Source organism: Dermacentor silvarum, chromosome 8 (genome assembly GCF_013339745.2).
Source record: "Dermacentor silvarum isolate Dsil-2018 chromosome 8, BIME_Dsil_1.4, whole genome shotgun sequence".
NCBI lineage: Eukaryota > Metazoa > Arthropoda > Arachnida > Ixodida > Ixodidae > Dermacentor > Dermacentor silvarum.
This window is the reverse complement of record NC_051161.1, coordinates 101330695-101358242: the sequence shown is the minus strand read 5'-3', so window position 1 is coordinate 101358242 and position 27548 is coordinate 101330695. Positions and strand designations below refer to the sequence as shown.

Sequence of the window (27548 nt, the reverse complement as noted above, 5' to 3'; positions counted from 1 at the left end):
CTAATGTGGAAAGGTGTTCCTGCTTTGTGGAGACAAGCCTCGTTATCTCTAACTGGAAAAACGCTTCTGGTGTCCCATCTTTGGTGGCAAAAAAAAAAAAAAAACGACCGACGGAAGCGGGGCAAATGAAGGCATATGTTTTACTCAAGAAGCTTAACGTGTGAGTTAGAAAAAAGAACTAGAGGTCAAAGAGGAGCAGAAATTTAAGTATTTGAAGATTGGGAAGCGTCGGCGTTTTCTTTTTCTTTGCTGTACACTATCCACTAGTTCCACCGTAACGAATGATGGTCCCCAGTAATGTCATTACTGTGCTCATTTTATGGGCCCTGCTGCGGACTGCCTGTACAGTCACCTTCACAAATCACCGCACATGACGTCGGATACACACAATTGGTGCAACTGCTGGTGGAATTCTGCATGTGTGAGTTTCTTGGCCCGCAAAAAGTTTATTACAGCCCTAAATTTGCCTCCGGCAAGAGACTACACTATACAATCCATCTCCCATTTCACTTCGCGTAACAATTGAACGGCTTCAGCAGCGCTCAAACCGAATTCACGCTGGGGCAAACGAATCTTGCTCGGACACCTGGCGCCACCTGTCGGCTGTCTTAAAAACCAACGGCTTCTCTAGAGCAATTTATTTTTACGTTTTGCCAGCCATGCAGGGCTTTATACCGCTCTGTGATCCTGGTTGCAGAAATTGTAAGAAAATTATGTGAATCACTCTCCCAGAGAAAAATGCTTGACATAAGGAAATAGACCTAATTCATCATTCTACTTGAGATAAGAATTGTTTCACATGTCCTCGTATCATTTAAAATGAATTGTAACTCTACTTGATAGACGCGCTTAATAAAACGTGAGTACTCCAAGCAGGCAGCACCTGTATATATATATATATATATATATATATATATATATATATATATATATATATATATATATCGTATGTAGACAAAATTTTCTGCAAGTGACAAAAGTGCCATGCGTAGAAAATGAACAGGTACTTTACGATTATTTTAATGCCACGAACTCTCCTTGCACCATGTATATAATTATATAGCTATGCGGCAGCGCTTCTAAACTTGTTGCGTGAACAATTGTTGTATAGATCGAAGGACGACTTCAATATCACGCGTTCTTATATTGTATCTCACTAAGAAGTACTAATTTTTTCCGAGACTTCTGACAAGTTAAGAGTCAGGTGGTGTTCATCTGACTGCGACTTTAGCAAGAGAATCATTTGTTTCGCGTTGTTTATGAACTTATCAGCCAATGTTCTTTGTTCTTCTCCTTGTGCTCCTTAATGTTCCCCAAAATTTATCCCAATTCCTTTCTACCTTTTGTCGGCGAACGCAATTTATCAACCAAACAGCTCTTGAGCCATTTATTGCGAATGACTTCACTACGTCTGATTATTGCGCCCATATAAAATATTTTGCACGAAATATATTTTTTTAATTACAATAGGTTTTATTTTAACGAATCATCCAGCAGTTCTTCCTTTTCTGTTCAATAAATTTTCCCGGCAATACCTACACTGCACAAGCATTGACTATGCTATGTCTATGAACCTGTTGCCATCCTGCCATTTCGTTTATAATCTAGCAATTGCTGCAATGCCTGCTGCACTGAATCGGCACTCCTACGTCTAACAAATTGTCATGTGATCGTTTTTAGATCATGTTTGCGAGATTTGTAATATCAGGTGCAGACTCTACACAAAATTTAGATCAATGATGCCTACGCGGTTGGTTCACGAGCCTTCCTTTGAGTCACAGACCGACTTTGTGCTGTGAAAGAATTGGCAAAATTATAAGAAAAGAAGGGCAATGCAAGAACTTAGGCGTAACTTTGTAACTCGAGTAACTATCAGACGTTTTTTTTTCGGTTATAACATATTTTTCAATAAATGTACGAACGGAGTCAGTGATTGCGCTGAGCCGTGTTTTGTAGGTTTAATACCGGGCAGGACAGGAAAAAAGAACAGCGTGGTGCAGGTGCAGCTAATAATTCATCCCACATTCACTCTGCTTAAAATCCACAGCTACAGTAACAGTAAATGTTAGGTGCGATGAGACAAGAGTCTGTCTAATGAAATATTCTCGTACATCATTACGCATCACATATGTGCGTGCTGTTAAAATGTGGAAAAATGAAACCAAGTAATGCAAATTTTAGAAACGTTGGCCACCCTTTATTATGTGGTACAAGTTCGCCAAGATTATCATGATAGCGAACAATCTTGAATAAATTAGGAAAGGGCACTTATCTCCCGCTGGAGAGGAGATGAGAAGAGCAGCTTGTAAGACCCCGGAGAAGTTATTACAACAATATGAGCTTAAACACACCTCATGGAAAAAGCAATGCAAGCAATGTCTTCTTTCGTAGCTTTCAACATGGAAGCAACAAATGCATTCACTACTACTATATTAGTAGCTGCTTCATATTAAAGTGTTGGCACAAAATGTTCGCCGCAGAGTATTTATTAGTTACCTATGGAAGACTTCACCAATAAAATTGCTCTCGAGGACCGCAGTGAGATTTTAATCCCGGCTTAAAGACAAAACTTTCGTGCTGCTTGGCCTGCCACCAACAATAAAACATATGTCCTCGATTACACGATGAATTCATTCCCTGTCTTATATCTATGCGCTTTGCCGATCATACCTCTCGCAGGCTCGACTACCTGTCTATGTGGACCACAGGCTTTCAGGCACGTCAGTAGAGAATCGGTACCATTGGCCACAGGTGAGTGTATAGCATAACGTCCACTTAGTTGACAGCAGCCAAGCATCTGTGGTGGAATTTTAATTTTGAGCCCTTTTTTCTAGACTACAGCAATTTGCGCCTACAAGCGTTACTTTGTATTCTATAGGGCAATACATAATGAAACGCCTACGTTATCTTTTCAGCCCCTCACGTTCACTGCATTCACATATTTAAAACCACGATGGGTTTTACATGCCAACCGCTTTGGAATGTGGTATGAGTCGAGTCTGTCGGCTGCAGCTAAACCTGATAAAACTATACGATAAAACAATAATGTTACGATGCGGAAGTCACATATAAAGATGTATACTATTTACAAGAGAGACAACGATACATACACAAGATGGCTGTCGAGACTGAGTCCACCCCTACACGCTAAATCGTTTTCTTCTGAATGGCGCCACTATTGGTTGCACCGTAACGTAACACTCGCCTGGAAAGGTGCCGTCTCGGCGCTAGCTATATGGCACGAGAACTCGCAGCAAAGTAAGGCTTCAGCCGGGACACATGCAGAACGTCAGTGGGGCCACGCGAGTCCAGCGGGACGATCTCGTAGTTCACATCGCCAAGCTGACACAATATCGTGTAGGGCTCTGTGTAGCACGACATCAGCTTTTCAGGCAAACCAATGCGGCGACGTGGTGCCCATAGAAGGACAACGGAGCCAGGAGAAAACAGAACGTCCCGATGTCGGCTGTCGTGCCGCATCTTCTGCGCGGCTTGAGACTCAGTGAGCCGGGATCCGGCAATCTGGAAAGCCGTGTGAGCTCGGGCGAATACTTCTTGGGCATATTCAGTGGGAGTGGTCGTCGAGGAAGGAAGCAGTGTGTAAAAGGGCAGAGTAGGGTGGCGGCCTAACAGAAGGTAATATGGTGAGAAGACAGCGGTCTCGTGACGGGACGAATTGTAGGCAAACATCACGAAGGATAACGTGTTGTCCCAATCACTGTGGTCCTCAGAAACCTACACAGAAAGCATTTCTGTCAACGTGCGATTGAGCAGCTCCGTGAGTCCGTTTGTCTGCGGGTGGTAGGCGGTGGAAAGCTTGTGCTCGGCCAGTGCCTCCTCCATGCTTTAGTGCCCGGCAATGCGCTCTCTCAACGCGGTCGTACTCCCTCCTCTCTACTGCTCTCGGCGGCCGCGCGAGGGCGCCACGCAAACAGGGTAGTTGCCGCTCCCATTTTTTTTCTCACGTTGTCAGAGGAGACACTGGTTCTGTTCGAGTGTGTCCTCACTGTGCGTTTTTTTTTCTGCATGAACGCATTTCATCTGAAATGGCATACTGTTGTGTGCCTCTGGGCAAGTCTGACAAGAAGAAGAAAACCACCGGGATATCGTTTCACGAGGTGCCGTCGGACTTGGAGTTGAGGCAAAAATGGCTGGCTGAAGTTCGGCGGGACGGATGAACCCCAAACGACTCATCGTGCTACACAAAGGTTTGTAGCCGGCACTTTAAGCAAGAAGATTTTATCGAAGGCAAGAGACAAAGGCTCAAGAAGGGTACTGTGCCGTCCGTGTTCGACGATTACCCCCTTCATTTTCAGCCAAAAGCTGTACAGGAGAGAAGTTTATCAAATGTAAACAAGCGAGCACGTGTTACCGTTGTGCTACAGACGAATGTTTCTCAAGCTGTCGCGTTCCCATCGATCTTGCTGCCATCTTTAATATCTGACAAGCCAATGGCTTAAGAGGAAGAAGACTCTTCCATGGAGGTGTCATTTTGCACGCATGAGCCGGTGGGCCAGTGCGACGCCCTCTATTGCGGAGACAAGGCGCAGCGTGATCGAAGCGTCCAAGTGGATATAGGGCGCCACCAAGCTTGCTGATTGCGGAAAGTACAAAAAGGAAGCGGAAAGAAAGAGGCCTCAAGATACAAATCCAGCAACTTCGACAGAGAGTTGACAGATATAACCTGGAGCTGAATCGCCTGAAAGAGGACAGCGTTACGGGTGACATTTGTTACATAAGAAAGGCAGCATCGGAGAAGCAACCTGCGGGGTTTTTCTGCTCGACCAGATCAGAAACTTCGAGAAGAAAAGACCAACTTGGTCTCAGGAGACAACTCGCCGCTGTGTTATTCTCAGGCGCTTATCAACAAGGGCCTATGAGCATGTGCGGGGCAAGGAACTTCTGAAATTGCCTAGCAGAAACACTCTATCTGCATATGTCGGTATTCAAAATGGAGAGACGGGCTTCACAAAACTTGTTGAAGCACGGCTAAATACAGCATGCCAGAATTTGCAGGCACCCCAGTCCAGGGTGTGCTCTCTAATTGTTGATGAGATGCGAGTGAAAGAGAAACTCCAGTACCACAAGCAGCAAGATTGTTTTGTGGACCACGCAGACCTTTGCGCGGCAGAGATCAAGGATATTGTGTTAGCAAACTCGCTCCTAGGTTTCGTGATGAGCGGATTGTCCACGTCCTACAGAATCCCGGTAGGCTTCTTTTTTTACCTAAGGGTTGCTGGCGCTCAACTCCATGAGCTAGTTCTCTTCATCATGAAGAAAGTGGAAACTTGTGGGTTTCGCATCTCAAGTCTCGTTACGGACAACCACAAGGTAAATGTGCATGCGTTTAAGCTCCTGTGATGTGGCTGTCTCATTTATCGGATTGAACATCCCTGTGACTGAGCGACCCCTTTTCCTAAGCTTTGATCCGTGCCATGTTCTGAAAAATATGCGCTCCCAGTTCTTGGCCCATGACATCGGGCCAAAAGGAGAAATATCATATTCGCATCTCAAAGCTGTCTACGAGCTTCAAAAAGACTTGATAGTAAGACCAGTGCGCTACCTCAGTCGCAAGCATGTCTACCCAAACAATATTTAAAACATGAATGTCGGAAGGGCCGTGCAGGTGCTGTCGTCTGCTGTAACTGCTGGCTTGGAGCACCTGAAAGAACAAGCGGGTCACACTTGCAGCGTATCATTTGCAAGCGCAGGCCCTAGTATTACATTCATGAAGTACATTTACCGTTGGTTTGTTCTTCATGATACAAACAACACAACGCAGCACCTTCGTCAGAACTTTGCAGATGCCTGGCATCATGATGATGTTGATGATGACCGGCTCGAGTGGCTTGAAGCTACTATGCCGATGTACTTGGAGTATTTGAAAAAGAGATGTAGCCATCCGAAGGAGTTTTTCACCAAGGAAACATACGAAGCATTTCTCATCTCTACGTATTCAACTGTGGCACGCATCAAGTACCTGTTGAGTATTGAGAAGTTTTCATTCGTGCTTACGCGCAATTTGTGACCCCATAGAGTCTCTCTTTGGGACATTGCGTATGTCTTCGGGTTGCAATGATACCTTGGATGTGCGTGCAGCCCTTTCAGGACTTGAGAAAGTGCTTAAAACAGGAATTGCTGCCTCAAATGCACTTTCCAACGTTGCTCCCAGCGAGACTGCAGGAATGTCCACTGCATTGCTTCGAAAGACACCGGCAGAACAAGTGCAGCCGCGGTCAGAAATTGCAAAAAACTGGAATGACTGTTCTAGATCCACTGAACACTACGCTCCTGCCTCTGCACTTGCCCTCCCTTCAGATTTCTGCGACAGTGTACATTGGAGGCTAGATTGCTCAAGTTATAACACAGCAAATGAACTGCGAAAACTGTGTAGCTCTTTGCACAAAGCCAGTAACTAATCAGCCACTCCTGACATTCACCCAAAGCCACGATCGAGGTGGATTGCTTTATCCTTCGTACCAGCTCCTATTTGTCCTTGACACCTGCGGACGTTTACTGAACAGGCATTGAAGGAAAATCGTACCCTTGAGAAACCCCTCACTAGACTTGTAGAACGTGCAGTTCCTGCTCTCTGGGGCTTCAACCTGCAAGGATAGTGATGAGCCGCACAGGCTGAAACTCATGGAACTGATTTCTGTGCTGTTCCTGCCACCTCTTCTATCGAACTATGCATTCTCCGTGACGGACAAGCGCGATGCCTATAGGTACTTCGCGAAAAAGCCCCTTTCAAGGAAGTGCCTCAAGCTTTTAGACTACAGCCAATATAATAAATGCTGCTGTCATTTCCGATACACACCATGTTATGCATTACTGCGCGGGCAGCCCCAGAAACGCGTCTGCTGGCTTTTCCGTTACACCGAAAGCGAGTGCGCACGCTGCTGGGTGGCGCCGCATAACAACATTAGTTACCGTTTACACTTCACAATTCGTACAGCAAGGAACAAACCACATATATGTGTGTGAGCCTCTGAGCTGCGAAATTAGACATTCAAGAAATGTGGGCAGTGCGGCCAACGCGTAGAAGCGCGCGTAGAGGGCCGCACTTGCCAGTCGAGCCCGGCCGTGGATGAGGGAGGAGCGCCCTGTTTAGGTGGCGGTGCCTGGCGGCGGAACGCTGTACTCGCCGCGGCGGCGGCGGCCCATTGTTGCAGCGCTCGTCTGCCGGACACTGAAGTATAGAGGAGGCACTGGCTCGGCAGAACAGGAGCGAAGGAGGTCTTCAACAACTCGGGACAAGAAGGTCCGGTCGTGATCAGTGAGGAGCTGTCGGTGCACGGCGTGATGGAGGATGGCGTCTTGTAGAAGGAAATTCGCCACCTCAGTTGTACAGCTTGTGATCAAAGCTCACGTGATCACGCACCAGGTTGCGCAATCAGTCATGACAATGAGCCACTATTGATAGATTTCGACGTCGAAAAAGGACCGGGAATATCGAGATTGACGCGACAGAATGCTTCTGAGGGCACATCGAAGGGGTGAAGGCGTACAGCGGGCAGCACAACTGTTTTTTTTTTTTTTTTTGCGGCGCTTACAGAGCGCACAGGCTGCAACGTAGCGGCACACAGAGCGGTACAGGCCGGGCCAGTAGAAGCCAGTAGAAGTAGTAGAAGACCAGTAGAAGTAGGTCGTAAGTACGAGAAACGCCGAGGTGGCCTGCAGTAGGCGCGTCATCCAACTGCTCAAGAACAGATGTCTGGAGATGGCGCGGGACAACGAGTAAAAATTCTAGCCCTTCAGGGCGTAAGCTGCGATGGTAGAGAACGTCGGCGCGGAGTACGAACACGTGCAGCGTGAGCTCCGAATGTCCAGAATTCAGACGATCGGTGACAACAGGTAATCAGTCATCACGTCGTCGTTCAGTGTGAATGTCACGCAGATCAAAAATGGCAAGGACGCAAGCGTCGCTGTCATGCGTATCATATTCAGGGTTGTCGATAGGACGGGAGAGGCAGTCGGCGTCCTTGTGCAAGCGCCCTGACTTGTATAAAACAGCAAATGAATATTCTTGGAGCCGTAGCGCCCATCTACCTAATCGTTCAGTGGGGTCTTTAAGAGACGAGAGCCAGCACAAGGCGTGGTGATCGGCAACCACAGAAAATGTGCGTCCGTACAAGTAGGGGCGGAACTCCGCTACTACCCAAACTAACGCCAGGCACTCCCGTTCAGTAATTGAAAAATTCCTCTCGGCGCGTGACAGGAGGCGGCTGGCGTATGCAATTACGCGCCCTTCGTTACGCTGCCATTGAACGTTATCCCCAATTCCATGGCCACTGGCGTCCGTGTGAAGTTCAGTGGGAGCCTATGGAAGATAATGAGCCAGTAATGGGGGAACCGTTAGCAAGCGTACAAGGGCGGAGAAGGGTTTGGTCTGAACAAGACCCCAGGTGAAAGCAACGTCCTTTTAAATAAGTCGATGAGTGGGCGAGCGGTGTCGGCGAAAGTCTTGATGAAACGGCGGAAGACGGAAAAGGAAAGTTCTTGGACAGCGCGATTCTTGTCATGTTCGGGTTGAACGCCCGCAGCACTGCCGAGATGGCCAAGAACGGTAATTTGACGCCGTCCAAAGTGGCACTTGGATGAGTTCAATTGCAGGCCGGCGCGCCGGAAAACAGCAAGAATGGCCGATGGGCGCGTTAGATGACTCGCAAATGTTGGTGAAAGGACTATCGCTTCGTCTAGATAACACAGTCATGTGGACCATTTACAGCCGTGACGTACGTAAGGAGTACATAATTCTTTCGAACCTTGCCGGGGTATTACAAAGGCCGGACGGTATAACCCTACACATGAAATCGTCTTCATCTGACTGGCGCCACTCTTGGGTGCGCCGTAACAATATGATAAAATATTTTGTTGGTCCGGCATTAGGAAAACGAGGAATATATCCCAGTTTATATGTGTACATGGTCTTACTCGCACATCTGTCTGTGTTACACAAGTCTACCAAATGTACAGATTCAGCAATATGAAAGGTAAGAGTAAAATATTTGCAAGCGCACGAGGGGGTTAAACAGATATTCCCTTCATAAAAGTGTTCAATGAGACTGAATCTACAACAGAAAACTAGTTGTTACGTAATAAGGTCCTGCATTTGAACACACGCATCATGAGTTCTTGTTAAAAAAATCCCTTTTTGCTTTCATTTTGCTTACGGCTGTACCCTCTGAACAGCAGGTTACTAATAAACGCTCGTGCCCTGAGCTTTAATTGTGTACACTAAAGCTGGACAAAAATTCTTCTGGACAGGTAACATGATAAAAGACGTAGTTGTAGTCTATGACCAAGTATGGTAAAGCAACGCAAAGACATTGAACAATGAACCCGTACGGGATTCGAAACGTCTGTGTTCTTTCACCTTGACTAGGTCAGTGGCAGAAACTGCTACTTCATAGATTTTTAATTGTGTATATAAATTCTAACTACTATGCAACCTGTAAAGTTCAGCAACACTCGGGATGAATTACAACAAATGGTTGAGGACCTTAACTGAGAAAGTGTAAAACTAGGGTTGCAGATTAATATGCAGAAGACGAATATAATTCTCAATAGCCTGGCAAGAGAACAATAATTCATGATCGACAGTAACCGTCTAGAGTCTGTGCACGAGTACGCCTATCTAGGTCAACTGCTCACAGGGGATCCGGATCATAAAAAGAAAACTTACCGAAGAATACGAATAGGTCGGAGTGCATACGGCAGCCCTTACCAAATCCTGACTGGAAGATTACCACTGGCGTTGGAATGAAAAGTTTGCAATCATTGCATTCAAACGCGGCATTAAAGATACGGGCCAGAAACTTGGAAGTTAACGAAGGCGCACGAGAACAAGTAAAGCACCGCGCAAAGAGCAATCTAACAAAAAATGTTCAGAACTTTAAAAGACAGGAGGATAGTGGTGTGAAGTCAGTGAGCAAACAGCGATAGTCGATATTCGAGTTGACATTAGGAGAAAAAATGGCGCTGGGCATGCCACGTAATGCGTAGCGCAGATAGCCGGTTGACCATTATAGGGTTGCGGATAGGGCGTCAAAGGAAGGGAAGAGCAATGAAATTAGGCAATTAAAAGGCGCAAGTTGGGAACAGCTAACCCCGGACAGGGGTAATTGGAAATCGTTGGGAGAGGCCTTCTTCCTGCAGTGGACATAAAAATAGGCTAATGATAATAATAATTTCAGGTTTTCAGCAACAAAAGAAGGCGTAAATTCAGCCTCCCTTCTGAAGTGATACTACCAAGCTACATGGCTTTAGTTAGAAAAAGGCAGAGTTAGACTGACAACACATACGCCGAGGTTTGTTTCTTTGTACTTGTCTTAGTGTCTGCACACCTGCCTTTTTCTAACATCGACACCTAGCAACTAGCTACATATTCCGTCGTTCTAAGTGAAGGATTTGCCTGCTGAACATAGTTTTTGCAAGAACTTATTACACTGACTTAATGTTAAATAATGGTACCTAAAATGATTTCGCTTTGTGAACTTCAAAAGCAAGAGTTCTTTTTTATGCGTTGTGAGGTTATACTTTCTTTTTTTTCATGTCTTCCTCTCTGTAAGTCATATGGCGTTCTTGATTTAAATCATGCAGACATAATCTTGAGCCATGCGCGCGTCTATAATGCATAAAAACAACCTAAAAGATATGAGGTACTAGACGAGCAGCCCCCCGAAGCAACAGTGGCAGGGCTAATCGCAGGCCTCAGATAGTACCGTCCTATATTGACTACTCAAACCACACCAAAGCATACAACATATTTATGTAATAGTATGCCATGTTCTTTCTTGTTTTATTGCGCGGTCGAAGCAGCTTTCCCACGTTTTTTGCAGGCATGCTGTCTCCCTCCCCTGCATTGTTCGATTGTGCAGTCTTCTCGACCACTGGACAACTGCCTGTGCCATGTAGATCCCCATATTTGCATGGAATAAATCTAATGCGCCTTATTCCTTGCCCTGAAGTTTCTGTCAACTTTCCATTGTTACCTGCTTTCAGATTCGAGAGCCAAGAGTTTCGTCTATCAAGCGTGCGTTGCTGACACGCGCCCTCTATAGCATTCGTGTCTTCCAATTTCTTTTGACACCTCTTCTATGCCATGGCGTCTAGCGTTTGGCGCATACTGTCCAGTAAAAGAGGAAGAGGGTGCAGTATACTGTAGACCTAGCTGGTCTTGAAAGACATGCTGGCGATTCCTTCACCAGAGCGTCTCCGTTCCATTTCGCTTCCAAGTATGCCTTTATGTCCTGTTTCTACTTTCCTTGTCTGTCTGGTCTCTGCGAAGAAGTTTAGCTTTTGCCTCGTTTCCTAGCGACTGCGTGGCAGCAGCTCGTGGCGACGTGATTACGCCACGATGGCAGACGTCTCCCTTGAGCGTCCTTAACGGCGAGATCGTTCTTCGCAGCCGCACTGCGTCTGACATCTTCCACTATACCCGTACGATGTTTTGTCGTAACTCTAACCAGACTACTCGTGCAAACTTTCCCATCGAATTGCGACCTAACTCTACTCCCACGTAGTTGGTGGGTGGGTTCTCTCTCCACCATCAGTTGTAATTTTATTTTCGGTGAATACTTGTTCATTGTTCTTGGTACAAACATCAGTCAGAGACTTGAAGGCAGCTAAAGGGCATGAGTGTTTTTCAAGCTGTTTCCTATAATCGAGTGATACGTTACGAATACCAAAAAAATATACACCACGATTGCTTGCAGAAAACAGCATATCCATGCGCCTGTAACGTCAAGTATTTTCATGTTTGTTATGGTAAAGATCTGAGGGGCGCGGGAGTTAATGCGATCAGGATTCTTTAGATCCTTCATGCACTTTTCGATCTGCAGGCGTCGAAAATATTTCACGATGTTCTTCAGTTGCTGCAATTGTTAACAGTGACAACGATCGCTCTTTTATCTCATCATAAGTAAAGATTTTATGCTTCAAATACACGCCTATTGAATTGCGCCGTTGTGCATTCGAAGTCTTTTTTGCTGATCCAATAATTCTACAGTGTCAGGGGGACAAAACTGGCAGATCCTAGCGGGCAATTTTTAGTGAAGTTTTCTTCGTACCATCCTAAGGTGCAGACGTTCTGGTCAGTAGTGGTGCTGCGACACATGCGATTAACGTTCTTAGCTAACTTCCTGCACTACTGGTTGTCATTAACGGTGTTTTCAGCAATATCGTTTTTCAGTACCTTCCTTCAATGCGAATGGCGTTGACATCGGCAGTCAGCGTGAGATGCGTTCTTGCGGAACGTATTATGTCACAACGCCACAGGCCACGTTAAGGGCGCTTTGTACGAACACAGATATGAAGACGTGGCATCATCTTAGCGGGCGCCATATTGGTGCGGCGATGTTTATGTCTCGCGGTATCGAGAACAGTTTACATGGACGCTTTGGTTGCACATTAGTCTAGCGCTCCTTATCGACGATGTTTTAGAACTCTGAACGCAAGACTATCATATATATATATATATATATATATATATATATATGTGTGTGTGTGTGTGTGTGTGTGCGTATGTGTGTGGTTTTTGAGTGTTAATATTTTTCCCTGAGTCATTGTCATTTTGCTGAGTCATACTCATGACTATGACTTCTACCAGCACCCTTTAGAGTTTCCTTCATTTAGTGCCCACGTCCGCACCCATTTCAGTGGATTTTGAGTGTTAATCTTTTCCGCTGGGTCATTGTCATGACTTACATGAATGATATCATGTTTATTGCCCAAGGCTTTATATACATACCCGGATCGGGAGAGGGCAACACAAAGATCACTTGTACTCATCAGCACGTGTAGTAAGTGCCGTAGCGATATCATCCGATACACCTGCTATTGAATAATTAGGGATGAAAAGCGTAGTTATAGCAGCACTAGAGAGGAACTCGGATAGAGGCCAAAGAAACCTGGTCACGAAAGTAAAATGCACTATTTTTTTACATGTTCAGCCGTGCTTTTAGTTGCCACTGCGCCACGGTGACAAAGAATAGTTGCTCTCGAAATGAGTACTGCATAGAAACCAGCTGGAGCTTTAAGTTTGTCGCCCATGGGCCTGCGAAAGCGGTATTCACACGCTTATTAAAATGCTCATCTAAGTTAATCACCGCAGCGGCATTCTTATGCATTAGAATGCACATTTATTGAAGGCATCCAAGGTAAGTACGCACTAAAACACAAGGAGACGGGCATATAGTGTTCAATATGCCCCTTCGGGGCTTTGTGCAATTTAAACCACGCATATTGCCTTTTGTCAAAATGACCTGTAGGCATAATTTCACTTTTTTTAGTAGGCCTGCTGAATATCAGACGCATAACTCCTCGACGTTCTGCCATGAGACCTCAGGAATTCGTACGCGTTATTTCATACAGGAGGAGGAGGAAAAGCATTTATTAAGAAAAAGAAAAAAACAAGCAGGCGTCTTCCTGCTTGTGTTGGGAGGTGCCCTCAGTCCAGGGCTCCTGCGGCTCTTGCTGTCTCCCGGGCCCGCCGCACCAGTTGTTGCTGGTCACGAGGGTCCGAGCTAGTCAGCATGGCCTCCCACTGCTCGGGTGTGGGGTTGGGTATATGCGGGGCTACCTGTATATTGGGGCATGCCCATGTGGTGTGATATAGGGAAGCGTAGTATTTCATACAGCGTAGCATAAGTTCTTTGATGTAAAATACACGTTTCTCTGTCATGTTACAGGGTTATTGCTCCTTGACGCTATAGATTAATTGAGAGCACGACAAAGGCAATGCATTTCTTTAGGAATAGCGATGCTACTTACCCTGTGATGTGCCCTTTGTTGGCATCTCTATCTCAGTATCAACTGTGGCATGGCGTTTCAAACTTAGCGTCATCGTGGTGATTGAGGGTTCTGTTCTGAAAGACGCATTTTCCTAAAACTCAAAGCGTACAAATGAAATAAACAGCATCACGATTTGCGAAAGAAGTTGAATGTAATAGGGATTAAATAGGATTGAATATTGTTAGTTTCTCCCCAGCTGCAAAACACAAAGTGATATAAAAACCATCATTAGCGCACATAGTGAAACAATTTAACGTTACAATAAATTAGCAAAAATGTAGGCGTTTGATATGTGAAGAGAAGTATAGTGACAGAATGAATGCATTTTTCACATTTGCTATATAAAAAGGCGCAGCAGTTGTAGCCGTCTCGTAAGCCGTATCTACGTTCAATAAATGTAATCCAATTGTACGCTTAAACTTCAGGTACTACCGGGTGCATGGGTTTAATTTAACAGTTGGTATAATTTGATACAAAAATGAATTGTCAATATACACATATTACTTTATTTGCGCCTAGCTTTTATATGTTTTTTTCTGGTAATTCCGTCAAACTAAATGACGCTACACTTAACAGAAGAGCTACCAGCAACATTATTCGCGCCAGACAGCCAAATTGCGCACTCTGCACAGCTGTTCGATGCACCTTAGCCACAGTAAAATTAAGATCGGTATTACTTGAAATGCAGAAGTGAAATGACGACTATAAAACCGTGGCTGAAGATGTCGTTCTATGGTCCACTAGTCAGGAAGTCCAAATTCCTCCATAGTGGGATGATATTTGGGTGGGTCTCCGGTGAGTTTGATGAGATGGCCCTGCACGTCTTTCCACAGTGACTCAAGCTCAATTCGTATAGTTACGCGGAGCCACTGCACACTGTACTAAAGCCTTGGGTGGAGACGGCAGCTGCCTGGGGACCTCATTTGGGTCAGCAAGACTGGACAGCACGAAATTTTACAATTTCACCGGTCTCAACATCTGGCTCACTACGTGCCCTGATTTCGATCCTATGAACTGATATATGTTGGACGTCGTTGAGAAGGTAATCAATCACAATGCAAGTAGCACCAAGAGGCACCTGATCGCCAAAAGTCAAGCATCCTTTTCGGCTGTCCCTCCAGACTCCATGAAAGCCGCATGTGCCAGATTCCGCAGCCGGCTCTGGGCAGTCGTAGATGCCGAGAATAGCTTCTTTTGGCGACTTCACTTTAACAACGTTTCAGCTTTACGCGCACTTTCCACTTGTCTAATAGTTTTACAGCGAAGCTGTTTCTAGCTAGAGCTCTACATCTTTTTTTGTGTGCGTCAACAGATCTTCGTGTGCAAAAACTCCACTCCCGAATTTAATGCAAGATCGCTTCATGTATGCAAAAGCTTATACGCATCATGACTTGGATATGCATTTTCAGTAGATTAGTTACCAATGTGCACCGTTTTCAAAATCATTAGACTCTCAGGTAGAAAATAAGGGTTTTTTAAATAATTGCCGCTGTGCGACCCCCGTCGGCTGTCTACGCTAGCCCGTCCTTCTCTTTGTAGTCCTTCCAAACGCTTGCGTGCCTAGTTTCCTTCCACTCTCCCGGTGTGGCGGTCCCGTCGCGCGTATCTACTTTCCTCCGCCTCACTGAGGTGGTGGTAGTCTTAAATGCGAATGTATGCCGCCGATCAAGATCGCCGATAAAAATAAAAGTGTGCCTGTGCGTGTGTGTGTGTGTGTATTCGGGATGACCGCCGTCGCCGCTCAAAAGAAACAAAATTTGCTCAGACCCTTGATCTAAATTCTGTGTCGCCTCTATGTCGTGTGCTGAACTGCTTCGCTGGTAATCTACCTTCACAGCAGTGCAAGGGCGCGGGGTTTTTTGTTGGTATGTCATCTCTCCGTCTTTCACCTATAAGTGTCGAATTTACCGCGAACGCCCTAAAGCGAAGGCAATGAATTAACAAATGCTTCAAAGAGTTCCTATCTTTCAGTACGCGCCTTTGATAAGTGCAATACATACTTAAAAAACAGATTCATAAGATCTATTTCTTCTGTGCAAAGTACTAATTTCTAAAGACAGCGTTATTAAAATATTTCAAAATAGGGCTCCCCTTACTGTCGACAACTTCTACATAAGATTGGCGTTAGCATGCCTCAGTCGGACGGCATGCAGGGTCTGACTATCAAGGCGGCAACGATAATGAGATATCCAACATGACAGTTCATCTTGACGAGCAGCAGGTTCTGAAAGTGGCTCGTTAAAGTCGTTGCGTTCAACTTTCCTCCTAGCGCACGGCGACAATTCAAACAATATTAAAAAAAGGCTGCAGCCAAGGTCATGGTTCTCATCCTCGTAATATCTGCGTACGATGTCACCGCACCAAGAAAGAGTGCGTCGCAATCTTTAAACGCGTGATCAGCGCAGATATGGGGCAAAAAATGCCTCATTTGATTTTTGGTGCACCACTTATGAAATGAAGATGGAAAGTTTAGAAAGATTATTTACTAAAACGAATTAATCATACTTTCCTGTACTAAATTTTCATCACGTGGCTTAAAATTGAGCTAAGCTGTGGACGAAAGCCTTAACAAAAAGCGAAACATGATTTTTTTACTCTAAGATTATGTCCCAACTACGAAAAAAAAAAGCCTTCGCAATAATCAGTGGATCCTACGCGTTATGAAGCACTGTGAAGGTCTGTACGTGCACTGTAAATTACTGGCGTTGTGGCGTCGAAACTATGCCTGCTTTCAAGGTTGCGTTAAGGCTGAGCAATATTGCCACTCCGCGGGTCGCTTCTGCTTTGCAGTAGTTGTTGGAGTGTCACTGCTGTCCCCTGTTGTCTCACTGCGATTGAAGACTGGGCTGTTATTATCTCTCTGTTTCGATTTCTAATTAGAGCACGCATAAGTAACACTGGCCTTTCCAGCAGTTCTGGAAGTGAAAAAGCTATTGAAGCCGTCGGCAATGAACTTAAGTGGAGTAATTTAAAATAATATCCTTTACGTGTAGCAACGCGTTGTACGTGGAAAAATATATGCTTGTGAATAAAGCGGCATGCCTCTGAAGTCATCCACTTCACCAAGATACCTTCATCGAATCAGACGACCCCGTACTATGATCGAGAATTCCACAGCTACTTCCTCGTTAGTAAAAAAATTCTGAGATCAGCTAGCGTTCACGACAGGTTAGGTGTGTTCCATAGGGCATATCACTAATCCTTACTGGGGGAACTAGTAGTTTAAAGGAGGTGAAACACGCATAGCTATGCCCCGCTTCCAGCGACGAGATACGTTGTTTTACGTGCTAAGGGAACAACTTATATTACCATCCACTAACGTTACCTTGATCTTAGCTCTTCAAAACAGTCGCCGGGCCTTGGATTTATTTTTCTTATACCTCTGAAAAATGGGTTAAAGAATGTTCACTTCTTAATACTGTTACGGTGAAGGGAAAGAAGAGAGATGCTGCAGGAAGAAAGGAGGCCCACGAGTGTAGAATTATCCACATTTACAAGCGATGTATATGATGACGATGATGATGACGACCTTATCATCTTTGGCGCATACCCACTCACGGGGATCGGCCAAGAATCGGGCAGATTTTATATATGTGCTAAGTGAATAAATTTATCAAATGTATAACTTCGGTGAAAATAATAAAGCGAGTAAATGGTAAGACGATTCAGTGGATAATGAATATATGAAAAGTCTACATACTAGTACAAGAGGCAATAAGGTAAAGATAAATTTAATAATATGCTTAACAATGAAATCGGTTTGTTTCAGTAATGAATTTCTCTATGGCGATGCATACATTCCTTTGAGTGTCCAAGCACAGAAACTCTGAAAGACAGCAGTTCCGGGGTGTCCAATGGCAGGCCGAACTGTCGCATTGCAATTTGCAATGTTCATTTTCTTAGGGAGGAGAAACGCCGGCATTCCAGTAAGTAATGGTCGATTGTTTCTAACGCGTTACAGAAATGGCACAAAGGGGAAATCACCAGACCAGATTGGTGCATGTAGAAATTTAGCATTAGGACTCAACATCAGAGTCTTGCTAATGTCACTTGTGCCTGTCTGGATTTGCGAAAGTTCCTGCTCCAAGGGTGAGTGCTGCAGTTTGGTGGATTATGCGATATTTGATTTTGATGCCATGTAACCCTTGGTACATGGGGGGATGCTTTTCTCAGACGCTCGTTACTTGATAATATTGCGTGGTATTTTCGTAGGAGGTTTATGTATGGGAGGGCATTAGAATATTTTGTTTTAAAGGCTGGCGGCCTATGAGATTCTGATGTAGGTTGTTTCTTAGATAATACTTACTGCGTCTCTAATTTTCACGCGACGTCATGAGCCCGGTCGAGAGGAATTTGTGGACAGTTTCGTTACACTAGCGTTACTTTAAGGTCATTTAGGTGGTGGATATAATCGTCTTCACTACAGATATATAAGGGTGTATGTTCTAAACCTGACAGACGTTATGAAACCCACGGTTTGAAGAAGGGAACACACAAGGCCTGCAATAGAATCCTTTGCCAGGCTATCTGCCGCTTCATTCATAAGTATGCCTTTGTGACCAGGTACCCATACTAATCGCGAACTGCTAAACTAACTTGGAACCAATGAGTGCAAATTTTTTACTATATGCGACTCGCCGGGAGCAGTAAGTGAGGTGCACACGGATAAAGAGTCCGTTAATATTACCGCGGCTGTTGTGGAAGGCTTCAGCTTACGCAAAGCTAGGACAACAGCTAGGAATTCCGCTAGGAATATTGGAGTGTAGTCGAGGAGCTGAACAGAAAAAGGTCAATCTAATGCCGCTGAAAAAATTCCAGTTCTGGCCTTTTCCTCACTCTGCGAAGCATCTGTTGCTATAATTACGTTTGTGTGGAGCTGGTCCAAGTGATCCTGGAGTAAGCCGTTAAGAATATGCCAGGGCAGTTGCTTAGCATGGTTGGCGTATATGTTATAAGTAATAACCAATAAATTTGGGATGCTGCTTACCGTGATTATATCAATTATACCTACATTTAACGGACTTAACAATGACTCTGTTTTATTCACCTGTGGCGTGTGAAACCGAGGCCACGAGACTCAAAAAAAAAAAGCTGGTTGAGTGATAAAGATAGACTGGGATCTTCTTATTGGAGATTCATAGAGCCTTATGAATGTTTGAACGGTGAGTATGTTAAATCTCATTTCTAGAGAAGGAAGTCGTGATTCCTTGTAGAGCACGGCGTTTGCTAAAAACTTTGGCCGCCCAGGACATAAGCGAAGCGCTTCCCTTTCCAGCAAAAGTAGTGGACGTAGTTTATAAGCAGGGGAGCCGGAGAATAACACAAAGCCGACATCAAGTATTTGTCGGATACACATGCGGTAAATCATTATAAGTGTGTCATGCGCATGCCCTATCGATTATTGCTAATCCTTTTCAATATCACCATTGCACGGGATGCTTTTGAAGATATATTTTCAATATGTTGACGTCAATTAAGATTTCCATCATAAATAATTCGAAGGTACCTGACTTTTTCCAAATTTATGTGGCGCTCAGGCAACAGCCAGAGTCTTCGTCTTCCTCTAGTTCTAGTCACGGTCTTCTTTCCCTTCAACTTAACAATATAAAGAAAGCGTGAATTTTTAACCATCGTCACCCCTGCAAACATCGCTATCAGGTTTATTCACACAGTTTATATTACTTTTTCTTTCCGCCCTTTCTTTTCGCTCTACTCTGTAATCTTTTCATCCACTTTCACTTTCCTATGCAGTGTAGCACGTCTGCGGTCGTATGCACACCAGCAAAATTATTTGCCATTCAATATAAAGCTCGGTCTCTCTCTCAGATACACCGCGACAGAGGTAAAACACAAACAAAAAATAATACTTATTACAACTTATTGATCAATCACACAATAACACCTAAATTATAGCGACAGTCAACAACAAATTGCTAACACCACATCCTATATCCCATATAGAGTACATGGTGCCTACGTTCTTTAAACAGAGTGCTTTATCTATTGCTCCTATTCAAGGAATGTTACAAAGGCGACAAGAGAAATACCTACGGCTGAATCCACCCAGTCCATGGATGCGATAGCTGTGATGAATATGGAAAACCGACCGAAAGTTGGGGAGTTCTACACAACCATGAGTTTGAATGTCACATATGAACTCGGGTCATATAGCAATCCCATTAATATCTGCGAAGAACCTCTCTTATTTAAATGGTTCTTATTCTTATTTCCACGTCATGTCACGCGTTGACATGGACTTGCCATTGGTTCACGGGGATACATTTACTGTATGGTGAAGCCGTTTCTTATATTTCAAAGGAGCAGGGAGGTCACCCTTAGCTTCACTTACACAATGTATGGTAAACCTGTCTAATGTAGGCGAAGCTGAATGCAAGACAAAATAATTGTTGCGTCACTCAACCCTCTGATAGCGATTCCAGAAAGAAAAACACTTCAACAAAATCACACAACTCCTCAGCCAACACAATGTTTGGGCGGGACAAATGTGCACGATGTGCTCCAAGAAAATGGAGCGAATTGTCAGGAGATTAGCGCGGTTGTTCTGACAGTTACGTTGCTAGTTAGACAGTGAAGTTTCTCCCATAAAAGCGAACATTCTTACAGAAGGAGCGCATACTCAAGCACAGAGCAATGATAATGCGCTGCAACTATGACCAGGTTTATGCACTGAACATTCTTTATTGCTTCCGGCGGTCGCACGATGCCTATATATTATTTATTCTGTTCCGAATCCAGGACCGTCGCAAACCAATCGCGGGCAGCAGTCCGGATATGTTCCGTTGCCTCTGATTTCCGTGCATCCTTCGAGCGGAGCATTGGGCGTACACCTATAGGGTGAATGAAACATGTTAGTAATATAAATAGGCGACTATGCAAATGAGAAAAAAAGTTGTTCCTACTCTGTAAGTAAATGAAAGGCGGAATATCAGTTCTCTGAAATATAAGGCTTTTGCGCTTGTGTTTGTGTGCGTGTGTCTGTCTGTGTGTGTTTGTGTGTCCTACATTTACAGCTATTCGCCAACTCTCGCGGAAATTCACCGTTACACTCCATCCGTAACATATTATAACATATTTGCGATTAGGGAGCCCTAAATTAGGAGATGCAAGAAACTAGTGTACGCAAGCCCGCATTGGTTGCAGCAAACATCAAGCAGGGTTTGTGTTCTTGGGCATACTAGCTGCTTGCGTCACCTCAATTCAAATTTCCTAATGAGAAAATATATTATCGCACAACCTATCATCCTCAAACTATGCATTCGTTAACTAATAATGCATCAGGTTTGTTTTAAAAAATATGATCAAAGGTTTGTTCATTCAAGAAATGCCCAAGCACTTAATTTTTTATGACCGAAAGTTGCCGCGTATCATTTATATTACACCTTGCAGTTAACAGGATATTTTGAAACCAGAAAGGAAAACGTTTGCACAGGTAAAAAAACCGGAGACAATATCACAAGCATTACAAGCTTTAAACTATGGAGTAAAAAATGAAAAGTATTACTTTCAGCAAAGTTTATTATATTTTTATAACTCATGACGTCAAACTTGATTGACTAAAATATACCGGCTATATTCAAGACGGATACCTTAATGCGCTTACTTTTCTTCCTGATTTTAGCTTTGCATATGCTTTAAGAGCTTAGCGCAAGCAGAAAGAATATCTGCTTTGTCGGTTTTTTATGTCTTCTCACGCATTTCTGTTGGCATTTTTTTGTCATAGAAGGCTGTTGGCTCAATATTACGTCCATTGTAAAACAGTTGTATTTTTAAGTTTCTTGCATATAATAAATGACGATAACGGGTTCATGACACAGTAAAATTCATGACAGAATAATTGGTGTAATCAACAATACAACCTATACAAACATATTTTTCCACCAACATTGTTTTTCTCGCCACGAAACAAATCACTCCTCATCCACAGAACAAACAATGAGTGCATGCTGTAATAAATAATAAGATACAGCAATAATTTTTTCCTCATAGAACCGCCAGTACATCCTTTTTTGTTCAGAACATGGCAGTATATTTACAAAGAACGCCCACAATTCTTTTTTTCGCTACTGTAAGGTGTGCGAATTATGAAAATAAGCTGTTTGTATATGAAATTCTCGCAGACTGTGTGATGAACTACCACCATACATATTTCGAGAGAAATATATCTCAGACATTATTTCCAGAATTACAGACTTTATATATTTCAGTGCTACAGATAGCACAGATTCCGTATAAAAATGTTTTGTCTTACATTGTGTTGATTTTATTAAGCTAGACGCAGTCATTCTATGCGTATCATTAAAGAATTCTGAGATTTTACGTTCCAACACCACCATTGAATAAGAGGTATGCCATGGTGGGGGAATCCAGATTAATTTTAGCCACCTGGGGTTTTTTAACATGGACCCAGTGGCGTTCTTGTTTCTCGTTTTGGTTTCTGTTTCTTTTTTTTTTCATTTCACCTCACCCAAATCGGCCGCCACGGCCCGGATGCCATGTCGCGCCCTCGCGATCAGCCGCCCAGCTATGTGTGTCATGTATGATACACCATGCGGTAAAGGGTTAACTTCTGTTCATTTCAGAACACCCTACGGACACGACAATAAATAAAATTTTAATACCGCTAGTGCAACTAAGAATTAAGACTTGCGGAACATATTTAGCTTGATGACATGACATGAAGACATGACCCTGTTTTGTCATGTCTCCCGTTAGGCATCTGGTGGCAAGACGGGCTGGCCGTAGCGATAATATTACATGTGGGCAATGATACCGCATTCACTGTTCGTGATTCTATGTTAGCACAAACAGGATCATCATCGGATGAGATACACTACCAAAATAAAATTGCTCAGAGAGAGAGGGATGAGCTGCGAAACGCTTAAAGAGAAAACAATTACTGAGCTTGCTACCCTGCACTTTCGAAGGGGTAAATGGAGCAGAAAAAAAATGAAACGCACAGGCGGAGCGAGTGGGAGAAAAAGAAAACATGCAAAGCATAAATGATAGGTGTAACACTGTATATAACTGTCATTCATGTAGTGCAGTGCGCCTTATAATATTCAAGCATATTCGCAAAAAAAAAAACGGTATACAGGACGAAGGAATTCCAGTAAACTATATCGTTATAATTATTACCGTATTTTTGGACGATATTACGCAGACGATATCAGTTTGAAAGGTGAAAATTCGGGGGGGGGGGGACTCTACTTGATTTTATTCTTTAAGAAGGCAGGTATTACCAGCTTATACTTGCAGCTAGTGATATTGTTAGGATGTATGAAATACACGCCGTACACTGTGAAACACCGTGAGAATATCCAAGTTAATGCAGCTCGCAATGGGTAAAGTGGCTGCTTTCCAGTGTTTGGATTTGTGAGCTTATGCGCATAACCTCGTTGCAAGATGTGCTAAACATTTACACGTGACTTATTATATATGCGCAAAACACAACAGTTCTAATGATCACCATGCCACTGTTAAATCGTCGTCTAGTACAAAGTTTGTACAGTTGTATTGTACAAACTTGTACAACTTGTAGTAGGGACTTTTTGCAGTTGCACAGTGTATTGCAGCGTTTGTTAAAAATCTGGTTTCATTGCAAAGATTTAGCTCATGTTAACATTTCCTATTTTTTATCTCTCCTTGATGTTTTCCTTCTTTCTAAATAGCAACCAATATCGTTTTCTAACGTTATACAACTCATTTGTCCATACTCCATAGTTTATATGCACCATTGATGCAGGGCGATCCAACTAATTACCTGAATTAGCTATGCTCTAACGTAAACTCTAACGGCTGTCATCCGTTTCTCAATAACAGATTGTAAACTTTAAGACAGCAACAAGTCATTCTTCGAATCCGACATGATTCACGTCGGGATTCACGACATTATTCACCACATGTACTGGCTGCCCAGGCGGCAGGTTTCTCGCGGCTTTTACTGTTGATTATATCTTATATTTATTATGCAGTCTTATAAGAACTGGCATTTTAATGCAAGAGAATAAAATTTTTGCTTAGCTACTGTTAATTCATGACAAGCTGAAGAAACACCTATATTCTGTTGAAGTTCGTCCCTGCGGACTTTACACCGGACGCGGACTATCAAAGAAAATCTTATTTAAAGCCCAAAACGGCTCCTGCGGCCTTTACGCTTTGTGCGGTCAATATTGAAAAAAATTACGGTAATATTATTATTAAAAATGGCATAAGAAGTGTTGAAATTTGATTCATGCCAAACGTGAAATCGATGCTTATTGTTCGTCCTGCAACAAAAGCTGCTGTAATTGGAATGGTTCTGCATGACTCACTATGAACGACTTAGCTTCTTCGTTGAGTTCTCCAGTAGCGTTAATCACGAACAGGCGCAAGCGAGAGCAGTTGACGTAGGAAGAAAATATCATTTATTAGTTAAACTTTGAAAACAGGAACAACTACGTGACATTAGAATAAAAAGCTCGACTACTGTCTTCCCACAAACTTCGCGAAAGCATCAATTCCTTCAAGCAATGGCCAGCTAAACTTTGCTCCGGCGGTGCGTGCAGTAGGCCCACGCGCCAGCCTGGCCTGAAGCAGACTGCCCCTTGATCAAGCATTGGCGACGCATGCGCCATGATGGAGGTAAGAACACGTGACCAGCTTTCCACAATCACAGCGGTTGCATCATGCAGTGGTGGCTTCTTTTTAAACTTTTGTGGCAAGCAGTCGATGAGGTCGCTGCAATCCCCACAATTGTATTGCCACCATATCACACTTTAGTAGCTACAATGACCGCGTTAAAGGCTGCTGCTCTCATTATTTGACGTCGTTAGAATCTATATAGCGTGAGTTGGGAGCACTAAGATATTCAAGTTCACGATATTGAATTTCGAGGCTGGGTCGTTTCTTTCGGCTGCTAAGCACGAGGTCGCGTGATAGCATTCCGGCCACGGTGGCCGCATTTCGATGGGAGCGAAATGCGGCCATTTACATAGATTTAGAAGCACGTTAAAAAATTCCAGGCGGTCCAAATTTTTCGGAGTCTACCACTACGGCGTGCCTCATAATCAGATCGTGGTTTTGACACGTAAAACCCCATAACTTAATTTTTATTTTTTGTGTCGTTTCTAGAAACCATAGCGTTCCGTCGTGTTCCCTACCGTGGTAGTTCATGGGATATGGCAAGCTGCTGCCGCCTACGTGAATGGCAATATAATTTCCGGCCAGGCAGGCATAGTTTTACATCTTTGATGTTCTTCTTCTCGAAGCTTCCACAGTCAGACATTGTCATGGGGATGTCTTTTCTGCCATTGCAGAGTTTGTTGAAAGTGTGGTTTCTTTGCAAATATTTAGCTCATGTTCCTTTGCTTCTAGGTAGCACCCAGTGTCATTTTAGAAAATTATACGACTTGTTTGTAGACACCCCATAGTTGCAATGCGCCATTAATGTAGGGTGACGAAACTAATTAGCTGAATTATCTATGATCTAGCGTAAAACCTAAGAGCTGCCATGGATTTCTCAAGTACAGATTGTAAACATTAAGATAGAAACAAGCAGAATGTGAGAATGAATGCCTGCTATTATTTAAATATTTCACATGAAAATCCTAGTTATAGCAGCAATAAGCAGAAAAAAAGGATAGAGGCTGAGGTGACATAGTTACGAGAAACAAAAACTATTTTTCAATCAGCTCAGGTGTACCGTAAAATGACCCAGTTAACCCTAGCAGAACGGCGACAAGTGGCCGTTGTTGAAATGAGGAAGGCATATCAAATTATTTGGTGTTTCTTTTTTTCGCTGGTATACCTGCGAAAGCGATACTCACCCTCTTCCTCAAATGCTGAACTTTTATTTATTGTAGTACCTCATTCTCAAGAATTAGAAAATACATTTGATGAGCGTATATAGATATGAGCGCCAAAACCCACAGTGGCGTGCATATAATGCTAATAAGGACCCCTCTGGCATTTATGCAATTGATGACGGCGCATACTGACTTTCTTGAATATCATTTTAGACGAATATATTGACAGTGTTTTCTTCTCATTCATTATCCAAATTAGTTATAAGGCGTGTGTAATTCATCCCCTTTCTACGAATAGACCTCAGGATTGCGTGCGTGTTATCCCACACCGCGTAACGCAGATTCTTCGTGTTAAATTTACAGGGTCATGGTCGTTTGAGATGGTTCGTGCTCAAAGACGCTAACTGACTTGACAGCACCAATAAGGCAATGTATTTCTTAGCAATAGTGAGACTACTTACCCTCCGATGTACACTTTGTGAGCTTCAGTATCACAGAACCAAGCTTGGCATGGCGTTTCAAACTGAATATTTTCGTGGTGGCTGAGGGTCCGGTTCTGAAAGACACATTTGCCTAAGAGGCAAAGAGTACGTACAGATAAAGTAATTATGATGGCTATTTAAGAAGTGGGGATATATTAGGACTAAATAAATATTTAGACATGGTTAATTTCTGATCAGAAGTAACATCGAAAACATTTACAAGCCCTATCTAGCCCATATATCGAATTTACATTAACTATACGTTTGCGTAGCAAACTACTGCCTATCTGCCATAAATTTCGGGCCTCGACGTGCAAAAAGAATGACAGTGATTAAATTTCATCAGTTTGATAAAATTTGGCAGAAAAAAGGCACCATTGATTTAGCCACCTCAGGGGTAATCTTCAAGAAATGGTTTCATTGTCGCTAGACACTTTAGTTACCATAAAGCAAGGGCAATGGAATAACTAATGCTTACAAAAGTTTACGTCCTTCAGTACGTGCCTTCAGTACTATAACCTGTGTCGAACGTGCTACATTTTAAGGCCGGCGTTAATTAAAATTTTCGAAATTGCACCACTTACCGTCGACCACTTCTACAGAAGATTCGCCGCTGTAAGCCGCTGTAGGACTCCAGAGTCTGACGGTGAAAATGGCGATGATCGCGAAAAAACACACATGACAGTTCATCTTGACGAGCGGCAGGTTCGGAAAGTGGTTCGTTTGAACTGTTTGGCGCGACTTTTCTTCTTCTGCCGCACGGCGACAACCGTTGGAAAAAAAAAAGCTGCAACGAAGGTCACGGTTATATTCCTCGTAGTGTCTGTATACGCTATCACTATACCAAGAAATGGTGCGTTGCAATATGGAAAGACGAGAACGGCGAATCTACGGGGCCAGAAAATTGCTTGATATGACTTGGCACGCTGCTTATCTAAACGAGAGGGAAAGTTGTGTCATACGCGAAAGATTGTGTTTCAGCGAACAAATTTTTTTTTCATTGCCCATCTTCTGCCACGTGTCTTAGCGAGGAGCCAAGTAGCGGGAAAGGGAAAAGGCCACAGCAACTAAAGCGAAGGAAGACATCACCTGATTCTTTACTCGAACATTGTGTCTCTGCTATGAAAACACATATAAATAAATTACAACAGCAAGACATCCATAGGGAGTAATAACCTTCCCGCATCCCTAGTCACTGTTAAAAATTATCTAACACCGTAAGATAAGCTATTAATTATCAACGTATGACAAGAAAGCTATGTTTTGAAGCAAGCCCTACTGTGTTTTTGCATAGCCAAACGCTGCATAGTTATTATGGTTGCCTGTATCTTTCTATTATGTTTGTTATCTATTTTAGAATAACTATGGACGTGCAGTAACATTTGTCTCAAACTTATCACGCATTTAAAAACAATCTTGCGCAACCACTTTTCCCGGTAATGTGTTTTGTTGAGTGTATTCTAAATAC

At 43.5% G+C, this 27548-nt stretch overlaps 1 protein-coding gene and 1 pseudogene across 1 annotated transcript; one reads left to right on the top strand and one right to left on the bottom strand.

Moving 5' to 3' along the window:
• The first annotated feature begins 4478 nt into the window (after nucleotides 1-4478).
• On the top strand, nucleotides 4479-11063 carry LOC125947695 (uncharacterized; annotated as a pseudogene).
• A 9408-nt stretch (nucleotides 11064-20471) lies between these two features.
• On the bottom strand, nucleotides 20472-26841 carry LOC119462781 (uncharacterized). Its single transcript, XM_037724038.2, has 3 exons — nucleotides 26665-26841; nucleotides 26060-26171; nucleotides 20472-20642 (listed from the first exon to the last, which is right to left on the bottom strand). Exons 1-3 carry the CDS (start codon nucleotides 26768-26770, stop codon nucleotides 20531-20533), a joined length of 330 nt encoding a protein of 109 aa, XP_037579966.1. The 5' UTR covers nucleotides 26771-26841; the 3' UTR covers nucleotides 20472-20530.
• Nucleotides 26842-27548: the final 707 nt, after the last annotated feature.